Source organism: Propithecus coquereli, unplaced genomic scaffold (assembly GCF_000956105.1).
Source record: "Propithecus coquereli isolate 6110/MARCELLA unplaced genomic scaffold, Pcoq_1.0 Scaffold157, whole genome shotgun sequence".
NCBI classification, from domain to species: domain Eukaryota; kingdom Metazoa; phylum Chordata; class Mammalia; order Primates; family Indriidae; genus Propithecus; species Propithecus coquereli.
In genome coordinates this window covers 40475-56827 of record NW_012140191.1, presented here as the reverse complement: position 1 = coordinate 56827, position 16353 = coordinate 40475, and the positions used below count along the sequence as shown (strand labels likewise).

The window sequence follows — 16353 nt, the reverse complement described above, 5'->3', positions numbered from 1 at the left end:
TCAGGCTGGTTTCGAACTCCTGAGCTCAAACAATCCGCCCGCCTCGGCCTCCCAGAGTGCTAGGATTACAGGTGTGAGCCACTGCGCCCGGCCAATAGTTGTATATCTTTATGAGTACATGTGATGATTTGATACAGGTATACAGTGTGAATTAATCAAATCAGGGTAATTGGGGTACCTATCATTTCAGGTATTTATCATTTTTATGTTAGGAACATTTCAATACCACTCTTTTAGTTTTTTTAAAGTACACTCTAACTTACTGTTGATTATAGTCATTTTGTTGTGCTATCACATATTGTTCATTTTGTCTAGCTATCTAACTATATATTTACAGCCACTAACAATCCCCACTTCATCCCCCCTCCCTGCTCAACCCTTTCTATCCTCTGGTAACCATCATTCTATTCTCTGTCTCCATAAGATCAATTGTTTTTAATCTTTAGTGGGATCCCACATATGAGTGAGAACATGCAAGATTTTTCATTGTGTGCTTGGCTTATTTCACTTAACATAATGTTCTCCAGTTCCATGTATGTTGTTGCAAATGGTAGGATTTCATTCTTTTTTTGGCAATATAAAATTCCATTGTAAATATATACCACAATTTCTTTATCCATTTATCTACAGATAGACATTTAGGTTGATTCAAAATCTTGGCTATTGTGAATGGTGCTGCAATAAACATGGGAGTGCAGATATCCTTTAGATACACTGAATTCTCCTCCTTTGGATATATACCCAGCAGTGGGATTGCTGGGTCTTATGGTAGGTCGATACTTACCTTTTTGAGAGACCTCCACACTGTTCTCCATACTGGTTGTACTAATTTACATTCCCTCCAACAGTGTGCAAGGTAAATCCTCTATTTTAAATGTTGAATTGTTACACAATATATGCCTTACTCAAGTACTTAATATGCTCAATATTCTTAAAAGAAGGAATACCATTGGCCACAAATATTTTAAATGTCTGCTCAATTAAGAGTGTGTTCCTTTTTCTTTATTTTTCAATCCACTATTCTGTAGTAAAGTAATTCTTACCTTGATAATCCTAGATCTGATATAAAATTTAATTTGTTTATATTGTGACAGTTAAAAGTCAAGATTTTTTAAAAACCTGAAATAGTGTTTACCTAGTTTTCTTAAACACATAAGTATCTTACTTATCCATTGTATCACACCATGACATAAAAAAACAAAGTAATAATGCAAAATTATATAACATTATAAACTTAGCATCTAAAAGGGTCAAAATTATTTTGAAGAATATGCCTATTGTGTATCTTTAAAAATGCAAATGAGTCTACATACTTACAAACAGGCACACATATGCACAGAACTTTGTAAAATTATTTAGGCTTTTGCAATGCACAAATTTAATATTCAATGTTCAATCATTTTCTGGTGACCAAAAGTGCCCATAATATGTAGTTATTTGTGATTTCGTTGAAAGAAACATTTCAAAGGCATATAATGGTGCAAGAAACAGTTACTGTTTAGCTTAGCCACCAACCAAACCAACTCAAAAATACTAGCTCCAGCATCTTACAAAGGTTTTGGTCTTATTTGAAGTGATTCAGAAAGGAAAATAAATCATAATTAGTAAATACAATGTTAATATAAGGACATGTTAATGTAATGTAGCCCAGTATAGACAGCAAACTTTATTTACATTCATTATGATTTTATTCTATATAGAGAAAATCATTATGTGTCTAGAAGAACAACTTCTATTTACATAGCAGTTTGTCCTGGAGTATATTTGTAAACCTGGACTTTTTGTAAACTCTCAGGACATGTCTTTTGTGAATGTGTAAAGAGTTTGCTTTACCAGGACTATATATTAGAATGATAATGTTGCCACTAAATATTCTGATTTTTATTACACCCATTTAAAATATGTTCAACTATCTGGAGCATTGCTTACAGTTAATCACATAAAAGTTAAAATTTCAACATCATTTTTCATGCGGTATTATTTCCAAGTGAATATTGCTTCCATTGTTGATAACTGACATTCTAATTATAAATAACAGCATAAATTTCTGGAAACCAAAATAAATAATTTTTAATGGGTCATAGAGTAATATAGGCAATTGGCCATTTTTATGCTGGAATAGCAGAGCATTTACTTTTTCAAACTAAGTAGATGGAGCTTTCTATGCAGACAACCAAATATAGTCATGTGACACATAACAACATTTTGTTCAACAATAGACTGCATATATTAATACAATGGTGGTCCCATAAGATTATAATAAATCTGAAAAATTCCTATTGCCTAGGAATCTTGATGATTCTGATACTACATAGGCCTAGGCCAGTGTGTATATTTTTGTGTCTTAGTTTTTAATAAAAAGGTTAAAAAAGTAAAACATAAATTAAAAAATTGAAAAAAGTTTATATAATAAGAATATAAAGTAAGAAAATTTTTTTGTATAGCTGTACAATGTGCTTGTGTTTTAAGCCAAGTATTAATACAAAAGAGTTAAAAAGTTAAAAAAAGTTAGTTTAAAAGTAAAAAAGTTACAGTAAGCTATAAAGTTAATTTATTATTGAAGAAAGAAAAATCTGTGTTTTATAAGTTCTGTGTAGCCTAAGTGTATAGTGTGTATAAAGTCTGCTGTAACGTGCAGCAATGTCCTAGGCCTTCATGTTTGCTTAGCGCTTGCTCACTGACTCACCCAGAGAAACTTTCAGTCTTACAAGTTCCATTCATGGTAAGTGCCCCATACAAGTATATCATTTCTTTTTATCTGTTATAGCATATTTTTCCTTTTATGTTTAGATATGTTTAGATACACAAATACTTACCGTTGTGTTAAAATTGTCTTGACTATTCAGTACAGCAACATGCTGTACAGGTTTTTAGCCTAGGAGGAAAAGTTTATGCCATATAGCCTAGGTGTGCAGTGGGCTATATCATCTAGGTTTGTGTAAGTACATATGTGATGTTTATATAAGGACGAAATCGCCTAAAGATACATTTCTTAGTACATATCCCCATTGTTAAGTGACAAATAACTGTAATCCATTAAAAAGCATGTTTGCTCTGTATTTGGCAAGATAAAGCAAAGCAAAACAAAAAAAATGTCTTGAAGAAAAACCTGTTAGGCCTGTGTATTCTGCAGTGTCTTTGCAAGTAACATATTTTGCTTGCCAGAGAAGAAAATATTAATAGTTCATATTTCTCAGCATGTGCACCCACACTAAATTCCTGCTATGTCATAGGTACTCAGAACTATGAAGTTCTAGAGTTAATATAATCTCAGTTAGTTGAAATTTGGAGATTCTGAAATATGAGGATTACTAATATACAAGATTATATAACACATGTGTACTCACCCTTCTAATCGTACATCTGGTAGGCTTCTGTTAAGGGCAATCAAATCACTGGCCATCAGGTTAAACTGATTGATTTTAAACAGCTCTTTCATTTTTTCCTGGTCGTCTTTAGGAATCAGCACAGCCTTTCCCATTTCTCCTGGCCCTTCTTGGTTTCTTGAAATAACAGCTGTAAGACATACACAGGTACACACACACATAGAAACACACAGATAATGAACCGAATAAATAAACTCATGCTTTGGATTAGATCCTAAAATGTGTTATTTATATTCTAGCTTAATAATATAATCATCATGACTTTAATATTTATAAACCATACACTACACTAAAAAACCCCACTCATTTCAATTCATTAGCTCAATTCTGCATGTTGTCTTTCAAATATAGTTACATTATATGATCTTATTAATCATTAATAATGATTAAATAATACAAAACGTCAAATCTTAAACCTTCTTAGTCATATTTTTAATATACTTATTAGAGATGAAGTGGATCACTGGGCAGACCAAATTTTGCAAAATAAAAGAGAACTTCTAAAAATATACCAAGATTAATTTATTTCCATATCTAATAAAATGTTTAGGTGTTAATATTTTACCTATCTACTGCCATTATGGCTTTATAAATGCAAGCGAGTTTGATAATCTTTTCTCCCCATAGCAATTTGATTCCCTTGTTAAGTCATTTTGAATTGTGTCAAAACAAGTTTCATAGTGGTGACATATAATTTCAAATGTCAAGCTGGATTTGGATACTATATGCTCCATAACTGGAACGTCACAACAATATTCTGGGCTTGGCTGTTCATTAAGAGAACTCAGGATTCGATATACAGACTAATGTTCTTGCCATCTCTCCCAAGTTTTTACTACACTAAACTCCCTTCTAGCCCTAAAATACATGTTTTAATGTGTGTTTGTATGTGTGTGTGTGAGTGTGTGTGTCCACACACACATATCTGTATGCATGTTATCATATAATAATAAGCCAAGGTTCCAGTTGATCTTGATGTAACTTTAACTTACTCTTCACAAAGATATCAAATTAGGTTAAAGCGAGAGGAATGTGTTTCCGTTCTTGACTCTGCCAATGCCTTGCTATATTATAGTTCTTAACACATTAATCCTACTGAATTTAATTTTCACATAAATTAAAGGCTAAATATTTAGATAGAGCCTACATTTAAATACTGTAAAAAATTTAAGGATATAAGTCAAGTGAAAATGATTTATATGTTATAATATTTCATAAAAATACAAATTCTAAAATAACATAAGATTGTGGTAAAAACTAGGATAGAGCACATTCAGCAAACTTTCCTCTGACTTGATCTCCATAGTTAGAAACATCAGGTCTGTTATAATTTGTACTAATACACAATTGACCATCCAGTTGACTATTCTCTTTGTAAGGTTATCCTGACTTTGGAATGGCATGAGTCAACGTATAAGTATAAGTCAAAGTATAAAAGAGAATAGGCATATCTAAGAACTTCTATGGGTATGGGTACCAGGAAAGTCATTAGCCTTGAAATCCTCTCATATACGGAAAAATAGTAAACATTTGAAAAATTTAATATGGAAAAGATATATGTATTCAACTTCAAACTATTTTAAAAGTTGCCATCTAAAGAAAGTTTGAAACATTATTCACTTTAAGCGGCAAAAATAGAAATGACGGCAGAAATTTTATGAGAGAGCATATTTTGCCCGTTTTAAGAAATAAAATTCTAATAGTAATAATTTACCTTGGGAGTTAGTAAGCTTAACATCTCTAGAATCAGATGGAGTTGCTGGAGTTGGCTTTGGTGAATTTGTGCTCTTGGTAAGACAATGTCATTAAGGTACCTTCCATTTCTAGCATTTAAAGAAAATGATTCCACATAAAGTGTTAAATGAATTTCTGTGGTTCTTTTAGGAGTACTTCTGATTCTGAAGAACATAATCAGGCTACAATAACTTCTATTAACCATGAATATTAAATTTAGATTTTTTATTACATATACTGAACTGTAAATTTAATGGCATTTTAAGAAAGGATTTTTTTGTTGTTGTTAAAAAAATTTGACTTTATTGAGACATTAGGATATAGTTAGCAAAGCAATTTTCCTATTAACAGTTACGTACAATGCCTTGTAGGGTAGGAAAACCTACTTTCACCCTCTTAGGTTCTGTGAGTGGCCTACGAATTAAAATGACATAAGAGAGATTAACAGGAGAAAAGCATACAAATTTATTTATAAGTGTACACAGAAGTCTTCAGAAAGAATTTGAGGACCCAAAGAAGATATTAGGCCCCAAAGCTTATATATATTTTTTACACAAAGAATGATAAATTATGGGGATGTCTTAAGTCAAAGGGGCCTGGGCTAGGGGCAGTAAATTGTTGGACAGTGAATAGGAAACATAAGGGAAAAACTACTGGAAGATAAGGGTTATTTTAGTAAGTTTGTTTGCACAGGTTCATTTCAGCATTGACTCCCAGTTTCTGGTGATAAAAATGTTTTTCTCTTCCTGACATAGTGGAGGAAGGAACCTTGCTCATGGGAAATTTTATGACCTTCTGTAGAAAGGAGGAGGTCAGAAAAAGCTTCTGCATTTGCTCTTTCTTAAGTGATTGAAGCTCAAAATAACCAATAAGCCAATATGACAATATTTTGGAGTAGCATGTTCTGAACCTCTTCACCCTCTATAAACTCTGACAAACACGACATTCTGTTACAGAGAAAGGCACCATGGTCAATATAATGCTTCCAAGACTAGGAGGCTCACAAGATTAAAATTTTACTCTGTGGGAAAGACACGGGCTCAACCATAACATCTTCAGGCATTAATATCAAGTTAAAGTACCCAGAATTATTTGGCATTTGCAATATATTCAAAGGTGTGACAATTTCCTTTTAGGATTATGCAAATTATAGTTTTGTCAGTAGTAGTAGGAATAAATGTATCATGTTATAGTATTATGGTTAATAAAGTTAAAATGGTCATAAATAGTATCCTTATACCTAGAATTAGTTGCAAGCACATGTAGTCATTGACCTAATCATTCTCAGTTTCTAAGTAGAGAATAGATAACAGCTTATGCCTATCAGGTTAATTGTCTCCTCTCTAGAGTTAAATACATTTTTCTACAATATCCTCTAATGAATGTATATTTGACATTTTAAAAATGTTTTTTTTTTCCCCCTGTGTATGAGCAGACTTGTTGGTGTTTTTCATTTTGCTCAAGCAAAAAGAATGCTAAGTACTTATGGTGAGGAACTAGCCTTTTTCTTTTTCTGGCTTTTACCTGGTGGAAGGCATCTTGCTGGAAGAAAACATTTTTTTATTTATTTAAATAGCATAAATAAGAAATGGGAAAGAATAAGTAATTGGGTTATGTGGTTTATCTCTGATCTGTAGTACCTTTAAATAGCAGCTCCTATTTTTTTCTCACCTGTTGATTTCTTTCCTCTACATAGTTTAGGATGAAAAAAAAAAAAAAAGACTACTCACACACCCATAAAATACCTTGTTTCCCCACAGCCAAACAAAAAAAAATCAAAAAGAATTGCCATTAAAATAGTTGTGCCACTTATCTACTTTAATAGGCCAATGTAGTGCACAAGGTCTACATTATGGTCTATTACTGATTTGAATATGAATGGAAATATCCCAATTCCAAAGCTGGTTTAGACTGCAAAAAGAGGTTAATATACTATGCTATAAGCTATTTTCTTCCTAATTATATGGTGAAATCATTAAAAAGATAATTGATTTGATTCAAAATGTCATTCTAAATCTTGTAGAAATATGATAAAAGCAGAATGCATTTCATTTTCTCTAACATATTGCCTACTTAAAAGATTTAATGAATATTTATTTAATCTTAGAATTCCCATTGATAAAGAGGATGATTACCAAATTATAAAAAAAAACAATCAATCTACCAAAAAGAATACTGCATATTAATTGCATGATTTGATTAATGTACATCACATTTTGAATATTTTCTTATTTTCAGAATTATCCCTTTAACAATGAGCCCTATCTATTTGAAAAAAGAGAAATGGGCCAGCCTATATCTAGGAAAGAGCTTGTAGTGAATAAAAAATTCAAGTTGATATTAAAGTAGTGATTTTATTCTGCTAAAGAACATAGTAATATATGATGCCTATTGGTAAAAGTGTATAATTTAACCAAAAATCTAAATATTTTCCCATGAATTGTGCTTTTCAAATTATATTTCCATCCTTAGATCTAGTCAATTATTAGTTCTGTTTATTTGCCTTTAAAGTATTTCTTTTCATTGACACTGTAGCTCTTCTCTCACTTCTGTCACTTCCAATTTGACTACTGTAATAAATTAGAAACCTTGACTTTTAGTTTCTCACATCTTTGAATATTCATACTCGGTTACCAATAAACCAATTTCCCTAAAACAGCCTTTTTTGTCTTGTCAATTGTAAATCTTTGCAGCAGAGTCAAAAAATAAGGAAATCATCCCAGCTCTTGCACCACCCCTCTACCATCAAAACCACTTAACCCTCCACTCAGCATTCTCCAGACTATGCTGTTTGGCCAGTGCAAAGGCCCTGAGTTTATCAAGGGTAATTTATTTTATTTTATTACTTTGTTTTAGAGGCAAGATCTCACTATGTTGCCCATGCTGGGGGGCAGTGGCTATTCACAGGTACAAACATAGTGCACTAGAGCCTCTAACTTCGGGCCTTAAGCAATCCTCCCGCCTCAGCCTCCAGAGTAGGTGGGACTACAGTGTGGACCACTATGCCTGGGTCAGAATTAATTCTTGATAAAATAAGGAAACTCAGTATACACTTGCTTTCTCCCATTTCTCTTAGAAACAATAATGGGCTTTAATTGCCAATGTTACACTTAACCTATAAATTAAATAACCAATTTCATTCTATTTAAAGTACGAACAAATAGCAATTCATTTACTATCCCTTTGAAAAGGAATTATGTACAAGTTTTATAAATCTGAAACATCTGACAGTAAGATTTTTTTTTCATTTTTTATCATGGCCATATGTGGTGTCCTGATTTTTGTCCATTACATTTAAATAACTGGATTTTTGTGCAGTTTTTAGATTTTTATGCAGAAAGTTGTAAATAGCAAGCCCTGACTGGATTAAGTCCAGCAGACACTAGCTACTATTTCCTAGGAGGGTGTCACCTATTAGATAATCAGTAAGATGGCATTTTCCATCAGCTAGCTAAGTGAGAGAGAGATTATTCACAAAACTAAAAGAACAACTTTACCTTTCACCTATTTTTAAACCACAAATATAGTCTTTGTATGATAAAAATAACATATGCTCATTTAATAAAAAACAAATGAAAAAGAAAGGTGGCCATAATAAAAAATAGTGAAAAATCAATGAAATCATTGTTGAATGAATAGTCAGCAACAATTTATACACAAACACACATATGTATTTAAAAAGGACCATTCATACATGTTGAATTTTAACATTTTATTTATCCTTATTGTACTTGCTTTTTTTAATGATTTAAAAAGCAATTGTGAAAATCTTCCCAAATGAATATGTGAATCCATACCTACGTTTTAATGGCTACAAAATATGCCAAAGTGTGAATATACCATGATTTATTTAACCAATGCTTTGTCATTGAACGTTTATGCTGTTTCAATCTCCGTTATAAACAATGATGCAATTAGCATCCTTCCTACACATACATCTTTGCAGATTTGTTTAAAATTTTGTTTTGAAAAAGTGGTAGAAGTTTAATGGGGAAATTGCAGATTAACCATGCTGTATCATTCCTCTTTCTCATCTCTGACTTTCTGTATGATATTTCTTTTGCCAGGAAATTCCTTCCATGTATGATCACTCAAGTAATCTCTGTTCACCTCTAAAGACCAATTTTAACTTTCAGATAAGGTAATAATTCTCTCCTCTATTATTTTTATAGCTCTTTTGCTTTATTCCATTATACCTTTCATAACATTGCATTACCACTATGTGTTTATATGTTATGGCAGAGAGTCTAAGTATTGAACTCACTTACTTTCTCTTCCTCCTGGACACACAGCTATACAACATTTCCCAGTCTCCCCTGTAGTTAGGTGTGGTCCTTAAATGAGGATAGAAACGATACGTGCCAATACCAGGCCTGGCTCATAAAAACTTCCCATGTGTGATTCTCTACTTTCCCCTGTTGCAGCAACTTTGGAAGCCATGTGTTGAAAACAACAGTCATCACTAGATGGCAATAAGCTGGGTGTCTGAATCACCACTTGGAGGAGAGCCATCAGCTCCTCAGAAGTATCCATTGCATAATTTACATGAGAAAACAAAACAACTCTATTTTGCTAAACCTGATAGTGTTATTTTTATCAATGCACTTTGTTCATTCCCCCTTTAGTGTATGAGCCTCACCAAGGCATTCTGCCTCAACTTTAACTCGTCCTTGTATCTGGCACTACCTGTTCAATCAATGAATAAATTGAAAAACATAGAAGGAAACTTTGAAACGTCCAGCTCTACTACCAAAAGACTGATGAACAGAGTAATTAAAAAATACAGGTTTTCAAAGTTGGTTTTCCCTGTCTCAGAAATGCATAAAATTGACTAGGTGATATTGAAAAAAAGTAAAACTTTTACTTCATATTTTTTTATATTAAAAATTTTGTCTTCCCTAGTACCTAATATTTTGGTTGAGATTCATATATGTGCATACATTATAAATACATTCATATATGTTAATACAAACTCAGAAATCATTACTGATAGCAATTCACAATTAAAGTGTGTGGAGACTTTGACCGTGGCAAACTTAATTAGATCACAAACCAGATCCTAAGCAGAGAGTTAAAGAAACTTCCATTTAAATATGGAAGTACATGATTAATCCATTTCAATGCCTTAATGGTAACTTTTAACAAAAACAGTAGTTTATGTAAATATGTCCACTATTATCTACATAATCATGCCCACATCACACCTTTTTATACTATTCTATACAAGAAATTGAATCATAGCTTATAAATTATGACTCAGGAATTCCTTCATAAAAAATACATTCTAGGGAAATAAATATGGATATGTCCAAAGATTTTCCTGCATAGATGATTAAAATAGCTTATATATGCAGGTATGCTTGTACATGCATGGGAAAATAAATGCATATACTATCTCCCCATATATATCTCTTTGTATACAGTAGCTACTACATAAATTGTGTTATATCCATATAAGAAAACTATGCAGTAATTAAAATTATGCTATAGAAGAATGTTTAGTGATGTGGAAGATGTTCATGCTTTACTAAATGAAAAAAGGGGTTGTAGAACAATGTTGTAAAATAACCCTATTTTTTGCAAAAAGAAAAAGTTAAATGAGGTATATGCATATGTCATCAATAAAGATTAGCAGTGTTTTGTTAAATTATAGTATCTTTTACATCTTTCTTTTGCATTATCTATATTCTCTAAATCAGTTCGACATTACCTAATAATGTAATTTCAGCTACATATTAACCAGAAATCTGGCTTCAGTGAAGATGGCTCTAACTTGGCTTTTATAGTGACAGTACAAAGTGAAGTCAGTAGATGTTGGGGTATGAAAAAGAAGGATCAGAGTCCAGTGGAAAGAAAGCTTCTTAATGGACATAAGGTGGCAAGCAGATAGAAGACTACCCATAAAGAATTATGGTTTCTTCTAGCAGAAAAGTTCCTCACAGGAAATTCAATACAGTTTACAGATAAGGAAAACATTTAATAGCTGAGCAAGAACAATTATCAAGGTCCTTGAGTCATTTGTAGGAAAAAAGCACACTCCAATATTCTTATAAAATGTTTACCTTTCCTTTCATAATCAGCCTTACAAAATATTCTACACATCCATTAAGCTCGTACTATTCGTATATAAAGTAAGAGCTTGTTTGGCACATGTTACAATCACAAATGTTTCCTGGAAACAATTAGCCCGACTTTTAAAGTGTTCACTAAGGTAATAAAATAATGCTGAAATATGAAATTATTTCTTTCTGCATTAGCAATGAGCTTCCTCATTAAAATTATTTAAAAGGCCCTCATCTTGCAATGGCCCTAGTAATAGCCTTAGTTTCAGTTTTACATAGGAACTCTCTTCATCCTCCTCACTTCTGTCCAAAACCACCCCCCTCCCCTGAAATCTTGAAATAACCATGAATTCTTTGGAAATAAAAGCACCAATTTTGGCTACAGGATGCTTTGAGAAGCCCTTTAGAAGAGGACTTTTCAAATTGAGCAAGTGCCATTTTAAAGAAGCTCTTTACATAACCCAAGATTCATTAAGAATTGTTCCTAAGATAGACAAGAATAAGCTTTCAGCATTCATTATATCGTCAAAGATATGATTCACCAAATTGACAAAAATATACCCACTTTGGTCAGAAGGAAAATAACACTATACTCATTGACTGTACATCTGGTTGAAGAAGTGGACATATATTTTAAAAATTATTTCTGGTTGTAACATTTTTATTACAAAGCTGCATAAAATATATAATAAAGCTCCAAATTTATTAATTTAGTCATAGAAAAGGTGAAGCTAGTATTACTCAGTAGGTGGTCCTGGTTGGAAGTAAAAAAATAAATATCCTTCACAAAAGTCTGCAATTAAAAAATTATCCATAAAATTATACTGGATTAAGTGCAAGCAGATAAATAAGTCATCTCAAATACTCTAGTTTTAAGTTATAAAATTGAATCTACTGCTGGACTGTGAGACTTTGTTGATGGCAACTGTGCTGAATGCCATTTATTTGGCTCCCCAGACCTGACTTGGCACCATCTGCAGCCTGCTCTGTGTTCTGGCTGGCACACCTCTGTGTCCACACCGGGCAGGCTCCTTTACCCTTTGACTCCTGGTTAGTAAGGCACTGACAGGGTATTGGGGACAAGGAATGAATGAGGTTGAGGTACTTCTTTCTGTAGTTTCCTTTCTTCTCTGTGGAGTTGTGGAAGTTGGCTTCCTCAACCACAGTTGTACTCTCGTGGGGAGTGCCTCTGACCAGTTAATAAAGGAAGAAGAAGTGCAAGCTTAGATTAAATAAGAGTCCACCCTACGTGCTAGCACCTGCTGGAAGTTGCTCCTTTGCAAGTTTACTCACAGGTGATCCTGAAAGTCAGCGGGGAAAGGAAATCCTCCCATGAGGCAGAAATCCAGAGAGGAAATTTGACTGAACACTATGTGAAAATTAGGGATAGCTTGAGGTAGGGACCTAAACTAATCCATGAGCCGTAGCTAACAGGTTGGACAGTTGGTGAGGGAATTTCAAGGAACAAGATTGGAAGACTGATGATAAGGAGATCCAGGGGAGGAGTGTATAAGTTCTTCTCTTGAAAGAAGCACAAAGGATGAATATCCATGCCCCATGTACTCTTCCAGAGAGGGTTTCCACTACAAAGGACCCTCTCAATAATCACATGGACAAAATTATCTTTCCTATAGCTGTCAATAAATCTCTTTTTCAGTTAACCCACTGCTTGCTCAATGGGAGAGGTACTAAGAGGCCAGGATAGCTCAGAGACAGATTATGAATGTATTTGACAACATGAACTCATCGCCATGGTTGATATGATAATGGCCACCCAATCTGCCATTAGAAGATAACAAAGCAACTTATGTGAAACCATTCTTGACTACCTGGTAGGAGGTAGATTCCATTGGACCCCTTTCATCATTGTGGGGAAAAAGTGTCTTCTTACAGAAAGAGACAGACATCTGGAATCTGTTTTCTCTGGTCAAAATTCTATCAGCACCATCATCTGTAGACTTACAGAATCTTTATTGTTCCTGGATTTTGACATCATCTTGTTTCAGACCAGGGGAAATAATTTATGGCAAAAGTAATGTGACAATAGGCTCACCCAAAAAATCCACTAGTCTCATGCGCCAACATCTAGAAGCAGTCAACATGATAGAATAAAATAATCTGCACAGACTGCTACAGCACCAGTTAAGAAACAAACCCTTGTGGATTTGAGGTGCTCTCCCATAGGATGCTATATACCTTAAACTAATATAAAATGTATGGTGTCATTTCTCCTATAGACAGAATGTACAGAATCAGGAAGTGAGAGTGATCTCTCTTACCAAATAACTTATTGAAGGTTTGTTTTCCATGTCTGTAATCCTAGGCTTTGGTATAATGGTCCTAGTTTCCATGGGAGAAATGCTTTCACTATAGACTATAATCATACCCATTAAATTGGAAATTGAGTCTGTACTCTGGACATGACGAACCCCACAAATTGCCCAACTGACTGGCAAAGAAAAGCACTACAATACTGGTTGAAGTGATTGATGTTGTTTACCAACAGGAAATTAGATTGCTCTCACAAATAGGGGTAAGGAGAACTATTTCTGGAACCCAGAAGTTTCTCTGGAGCACTTTGCTTCTCCAGTGGGACAATCAGTAAAGGCAGGGCCAATCAAAGGTTTATAACACAGGGTCATACAAACCATCAGGTAAAGAATACTATACAGAGATGGTACTGGCAGAGCTTAAATGACATATTGAGTGGCTGTGGCTAAACGAATTTATAATTTTTGTCAAAGACCTCATAATCAGCTACATAAGTAAGACTATAACATAGCTATATTTTAAGCTAATTAAGAATTCCTTTCTCTACTTTCTTCTAGATTGCCTTATATGCAGAATACTCAGGTTTGCTAACATTTTAGGTTCTGTTTGGGAATGTAACTAAACTGACATCAATTTATGCGGATATGGTAGTTGATGGGATTTGTGTAACCCTCTGCATTAGTGATGCATATTTTTCATCTAGAAGAGAGCAGAATGTTACGGGGTGAAATACTGCAAATTTTCCATTTGCTCTTCCGGGCACACTCTCCATCCTTACCTTTCTCATATCATGCCCCAGGAGGCTGACTTACATGGACCACATTTATGGACTTTCTTTTCTGGCTTCAGATTGAGTTCAGCAAAGGGGAGAAACCAGTAGAATTTAGATGGAAGGACAAAAATAAAATCAGAACATTTATTCATTTGGTCCCTCCTTGTGGAAAGTGCACAGTTAAATAACTTTAGCATTGAAGCCATTAATTTTTCTTGATTGAACACTACTTTAGCTTTCTAATACAATTTCCTAAAGGCTTTGAACACTATCTCTTTTGTTCATGTTAATCAATTAAAAAAGTATGATTATGAATTTGTAATAAATTGTGTTTATTTGTTGAGAATAAATATAGGTATTACTCTAAACCAAAAATAGTAAATTTAAAATAAGGCAAAAAATAAAGAGAAATTCAAATATTTTCTTTGTTCCACTTCAATGAAGCACCTTCCACATTCCTGGGGTGCATACCCTACACATTGGAAATCACTATAGATAAAGTGATGGTAACATGCACTTCTTGTTTCAAGACATTCTGCTGTCTCATTGCATGGATTGTTATTTATATTGTTATTTCATTTTAGTACTAATCTCATGACGCTGGGCATAGGGTTGGCCTTCTTATTGACTACTCTTAATGCCACAATATCAAGAAGAAGGAGAAAATTACTGGATAAGATTTCTGAAGGACAAAATATGGATAACATTCAAATGGCAGACATGCTTTGCTACCTTTTCTGATAATCATATTGTCCCTTTCCCCAGAATATGATATGTTATGGTATTGTATCTATGTGTGTACTCTGGTATGAGCAGGTGAATAGGATGGGGGAAAATACAAAAACAGGAAAAGATAGTTTAAGATGGTCGGGCACATACAGTGGAATCAGGAAAATATAATTTGACTGTTGTATTTTAAATATTAATCAGAATATATTCCTTCAAGTAGAGTTAAAATATTGCTGGTCTCCATGATGATAAAAACATCATGAGGCTAATAAAAAGCTTGTATGGTTTGCATTTCAGAATAAACAGACATAACTCTGAAAGGAAGCTCACATATTTCATCAGTAAATACAGAAATATGAAATGATATCACTTCTTCAATTTAGCTGTCAAATAATGGACCTAGATTTCTTATTACCTAAATGGTTACTTGATTTTTAAATCAGATATTTTTCAGACACTCCAGCAATAATTTCATACCATCAAAAAAAACTGATGTAAGTATGCTGCAAGAAGCACTGTAATGTGAAATGTAATATTTTGATAATTATATTTTGTGAAGAAAATTTCTGGTGGAAGAAAAAAACGTCCAGTGTTCTACCAGAGCTAACAGATAACCTCACAATCACAAATCTAATCACTACCTGCCTCCTACCGTCACCCCTTATGTTTATGTTTGGGGCATTCCAACATTTTATTGGCCATCTGTATAAACCAGCTGCTGATCCTTGTTATTTACTCACAGTTATTATAAATCTTAATGCTCATCGTTAATTTATACTGAGTTTTGATTTTTTCATTGCCTCTGGATATTTTCTGTTAGTTAACACTAATAAAAAGAACCAGGATACTAATAATATGCTGTAAAAAAGGATAATTTTATTTAAGAGTCAAAAGAATTAAATTTAATGTGTTAGCTGAATAATGCAAACATACCATTAAAATTTCAGAAATTGGTCATATACTACCCCTGCCCTTTTTAAAGTATCCAGATATTTTAGGAACTCAACCATTCAAAACACATAAAGTCTAAGTCAACACTCATTTAATAAACATTCACTGAGTGTATTGAAGAAATTTGCTAATTCTAAAATATAAATGCTGTCATTAATATCAACACAATACTCAACTACCAGTAAAGTATCTCTTTAAATGAACACACTCTTTCTTACAATTCATCAGATTTATATAGAATATTGTCAAATATATCCTGGGATTTGTTATCTAAACCTTGCTTTTATAAGGAAATTTTGGTTATATCATAAAGTCACGTATATATTGCAGGTGATTAATCACCTGAACAAGCCACAGATTGAATTAGTAAACCAATATAAAATAACACAATGCTCTAAGCCTGAGGATAAGCAATAAGCTCCTCCTTCTATTTCTTCATAATTTTCAT

General features: G+C 33.2%; 1 protein-coding gene across 1 annotated transcript in view; it reads right to left on the bottom strand.

Annotated features, from left to right (window-relative positions):
• Positions 1-3511, bottom strand: part of GALNT13 (polypeptide N-acetylgalactosaminyltransferase 13) — a 426270-nt gene extending 422759 nt beyond the window's left edge. The window contains exon 1 of the mRNA XM_012640762.1: positions 3348-3511. Coding sequence (XP_012496216.1) covers positions 3348-3481 — 134 coding nt within the window. The 5' untranslated portion in view covers positions 3482-3511. The remainder of the gene's footprint in view (positions 1-3347) is intronic.
• Between the last annotated feature and the right edge of the window lie 12842 nt (positions 3512-16353).